At 31.1% G+C, this 3,850-nt stretch overlaps 1 protein-coding gene across 1 annotated transcript; it reads left to right on the top strand.

Moving 5' to 3' along the window:
• The first annotated feature begins 232 nt into the window (after positions 1-232).
• Positions 233-2,598, top strand: LOC109600291 (isovaleryl-CoA dehydrogenase, mitochondrial). Its single transcript, XM_020016420.2, has 8 exons — positions 233-454; positions 509-635; positions 1,012-1,196; positions 1,249-1,410; positions 1,467-1,662; positions 1,719-1,873; positions 1,925-2,093; positions 2,432-2,598. Exons 1-8 carry the CDS (start codon positions 329-331, stop codon positions 2,563-2,565), a joined length of 1,254 nt encoding a protein of 417 aa, XP_019871979.2. The 5' UTR covers positions 233-328; the 3' UTR covers positions 2,566-2,598.
• Positions 2,599-3,850: the final 1,252 nt, after the last annotated feature.

Below are 3,850 nucleotides of genomic sequence, written 5' to 3'. Positions count from 1 at the left end.
TTGTTACACACTGTAAACTAAAGTATCAATTAACACCATCGAACTGGAGTTTGATCAGAACAATTTTGTGTTAATGATAAGTTGTACACAAACAAAACGTTTGAAAACTTTCACCTCAAAAACCACCTAATTAATCAAATCCTCAATAATTTCTTCAATGTGTTATTAATTTATACAACCAATAAAACAAATCTTTATGTGCGTGTGTGTGTTGATGGTAACATAATGTGATACATGTCTGCTACACTATCAACTTAATCAATGAACAACCTTGATATAAGCACTGGGTTTATCATTCATTCGAAAATAAGAGTAAATTCATTAAGTCATGGCGTTGAAACTGAACAGATTATTCAGGCACTTGCCCAAAATTAATGCGCTCAAGTGCAGGGAAAAGTCACATTATTATCCAATCGACGAGCACATATTCGGTCTAACCAGTGAGCAAATACAGGTATGTTAATTTAATTAATCAGCACGTATACAAACTGTTTTGGTGGTTTTCTAGCTTAGGGAGACGATTTTTCAATTCGCCCAAAAGGAACTGGCCCCAAAGGCTAACGAAATCGACAAGAAAAACGACTTTTCCGACCTGAGGAGTTTTTGGAAGAAATTAGGGGAGCTTGGCACCTTAGGTACGAAATACATTAATTTAATTTTAAGACGTCAAAGTATGAAAATATTTTTTATGCATTATTTATTGCTTTAACTATTTGTTATTGTTTATATGCGGGAATAAAGTTCAAGGTAAGTCATTGTAATTGACGCACAATGAATTTAAATATATCTAACACTGGTCAATAAACATTTTTATCTCCACACCATTAAAATATTAAGTAAAATATATTTTTTATATTAAATATGCATAAAAATCAATTTGGATCTACAGTGTGTGCCTTATATTGAAGAAGAAATCATCTTAGTGTCCATCTAAACACACTTCAATAAAATTAATTGTCTTACAAAGTAAAATTTTCAATAATAATAATCTACTAATTAATTTTAACGCAGGAATAACAGTAAATCCTGAATATGGAGGAACTGGGGGTGGCTACTTGGACCACATCATCATCATGGAGGAGCTCTCCAGAGCTTGCTCCTCCATCGCCCTAAGCTACGGGGCCCATTCGAATCTCTGCGTCAACCAAATCCACAGAAACGGAACGCCTGACCAAAAGTCCAAATACTTGCCGAAGGTACTTACCAAAGAAAAAACCCAACGAATCCTTATTAACATGTTGATTTCAGTTGTGTTCCGGAGAGCACATCGGAGCTCTGGCTATGTCTGAACCAGGTTCCGGTTCCGATGTGGTTTCCATGAAGCTGAGGGCCGAGAAAAAGGGCGATTACTACGTCTTGAACGGGAACAAATTCTGGATAACGAACGGACCAGACGCGGATGTGCTAGTGGTAAATTGAGTGTGGCTTCTGCACTTAAAGGCACGTTATTAAGTGGCTGGCTTTAGGTGTATGCGAAGACCAACCCGGCAGCTAAGAAGCCCCAGCACGGCATCTCCACGTTCATAATCGAAAGGGGAATGGAGGGGTTCCAGACCGGCATCAAGCTGGACAAGTTGGGTATGAGGGGGTCGAACACCGCCGAACTGATATTCGAAGACTGCAAAGTGCCAAAGGAGAACCTCCTCGGAAATGAGAACAAAGGTAGACGTCCGAAACTAATCCCTTTGTAAGTCTTTAAATTGAATTTATTGTTTTAGGGGTGTACGTATTGATGAGTGGCTTGGACTTGGAAAGACTGGTTCTGGCAGCTGGTCCGGTTGGAATAATGCAGGCTTGCTGCGACGTAACTTTCAAATATGCCCACGTTCGTAAACAGTTCAACACCAGAATAGGGGAGTTCCAGCTCATACAGGCAACATAACAAACACTCATGTGGAAATAAAATTTAAATCAAATTTTACAGGGTAAAATGGCCGACATGTACACGACTTTAAACGCATGCAGGAGTTATCTTTATAGTGTTGCTAGAGCTTGTGATAACAAAAAAATTAACAGCAAAGATTGTGCAGGAGTGATATTGTATTGTGCGGAAAAGGCAACACAAATGGCATTGGACGCTGTTCAAATTTTAGGTAAATATTCAAGTTCAAAAGACTCGAATTTGTAATCATTATTAGGCAACATTTAAGTAATGTTATCACAGATAAATATGTCATTTATGACCTAACCCAATTGATTATCTTCATATATATTTGAAATATTTTGCTGTTTTAACATTTAGTTAGTCATATTAATATATTTCTCATTTGGATATTAAATTACATTATACACAATAGCCTTATCTCATTCTGATAACACCAAATTACTTCATAAGACTTAAACGATGTACAAATAAAAGTTATCTTATTGAGTTTGCTTGTTGTTACATTATTGTAATACTTGTTTAATAATTTTGTGAATGTAATTTTAGGGGGTAATGGATATATCAATGATTATCCCACTGGAAGGTTACTGAGAGATGCCAAATTATATGAAATTGGAGCTGGTACATCAGAAGTTAGAAGAATGTTGATTGGACGTGCCTTGAATTCTGAATATTCTTGAGATTTTAACCAAATACATTTATATTATTTTTAACTGTTGTTTTATTTAACGTTTTAAGGATGTTTATAAATTAGTTTAGAAGTTGTGTTTAAGCTGTTTTTATTCCACATGTTTATATTATTAAAATAATTCTTCTAATAGTGAAATTATAATAATATAAACTACTACATTTTCGAATAATAATCTTATTATCTGTATTATATATAGATTTGGTACATCAGAAGTTAGAAGAATGTTGATTGAATGAGTCTTGAATTTTGATTATTTTATTCAATCTAAGAATTTATCAATTCAATATAATTAAATTTATTATTTAATTTATTTATAATTTATATTTTAAAATTGAGTTAAGATATTTTAGCTCTATATTTCCATACTATATGTAAAATTAAAATATTTCTTTTAATTTTGAAATTATAAAAATTTTAGATTTAGGAAAAACTAATTTAATGTTATTTAAAAGCTTTTTCATTCTCTATCAAATAATACAATTTATAGTCTTAACCCAAGAAAGCTTCTGATGACTGTATGAAAGTCAGGTACATCAAAAAATAGAATAATGATGATTGGACGAGCCTTGCATTTTAAATATTATTAAGTATTTAACTGAATACATTTATATTATTATTATTTATATTGTTTAATCTTTAAAAAAATTCTTTGTATTCACACTAAGAAATAATTAAGTTTATAATAAATATGAATATGAGTACCAAAATTTGTGATTAAGATGTTTTTGTTCCATATTTTCATACTTCATTTAGTTTATGTAACATTAAAACAATTCTTCTAATAGTGAAATTATAAAAATTCGAAGTTCTGGAAAAAGTAATTTAACATTATTTGAGATTTTTATGCCCCTTCAAATAATGTCATTTATAGTCTTAATCCAAAAAAGCTTCTGATAAGTATATGAAAATCAGGTTTGTTACATCAAAAGTTAGAAGAATATTGACAGGACGAGCCTTAAATTTGGAATATTCTTAAATATTTATCTAAATACGTTTGTATTATTTTCATCTGAGAATTTATTTAACTCTTTAAGAAAATTATTTGTATTCACACTGAGAAATAATTAAGTTTATAATAAATTTCAATGTGAGTACCAAAATTTGAGGTTAAGATGTTTTTATTCCATATTTTCATACTTCATTTACTTTAGGTAACAATAAAACAATTCTTCTAATAGTGAAATTATAAAAATGTAAAGTTCTGGAAAAAGTAATTTAACATTATTTGAGATTTTTATGCCTCTTCAAATAATGTCATTTATAGTCTTAATCCA

Source organism: Aethina tumida, chromosome 4 (genome assembly GCF_024364675.1).
Source record: "Aethina tumida isolate Nest 87 chromosome 4, icAetTumi1.1, whole genome shotgun sequence".
NCBI classification, from domain to species: Eukaryota; Metazoa; Arthropoda; class Insecta; order Coleoptera; family Nitidulidae; genus Aethina; species Aethina tumida.
The sequence above is the reverse complement of the archived record's forward strand: the minus strand, read 5'-3'. Positions and strand labels throughout refer to the sequence as shown.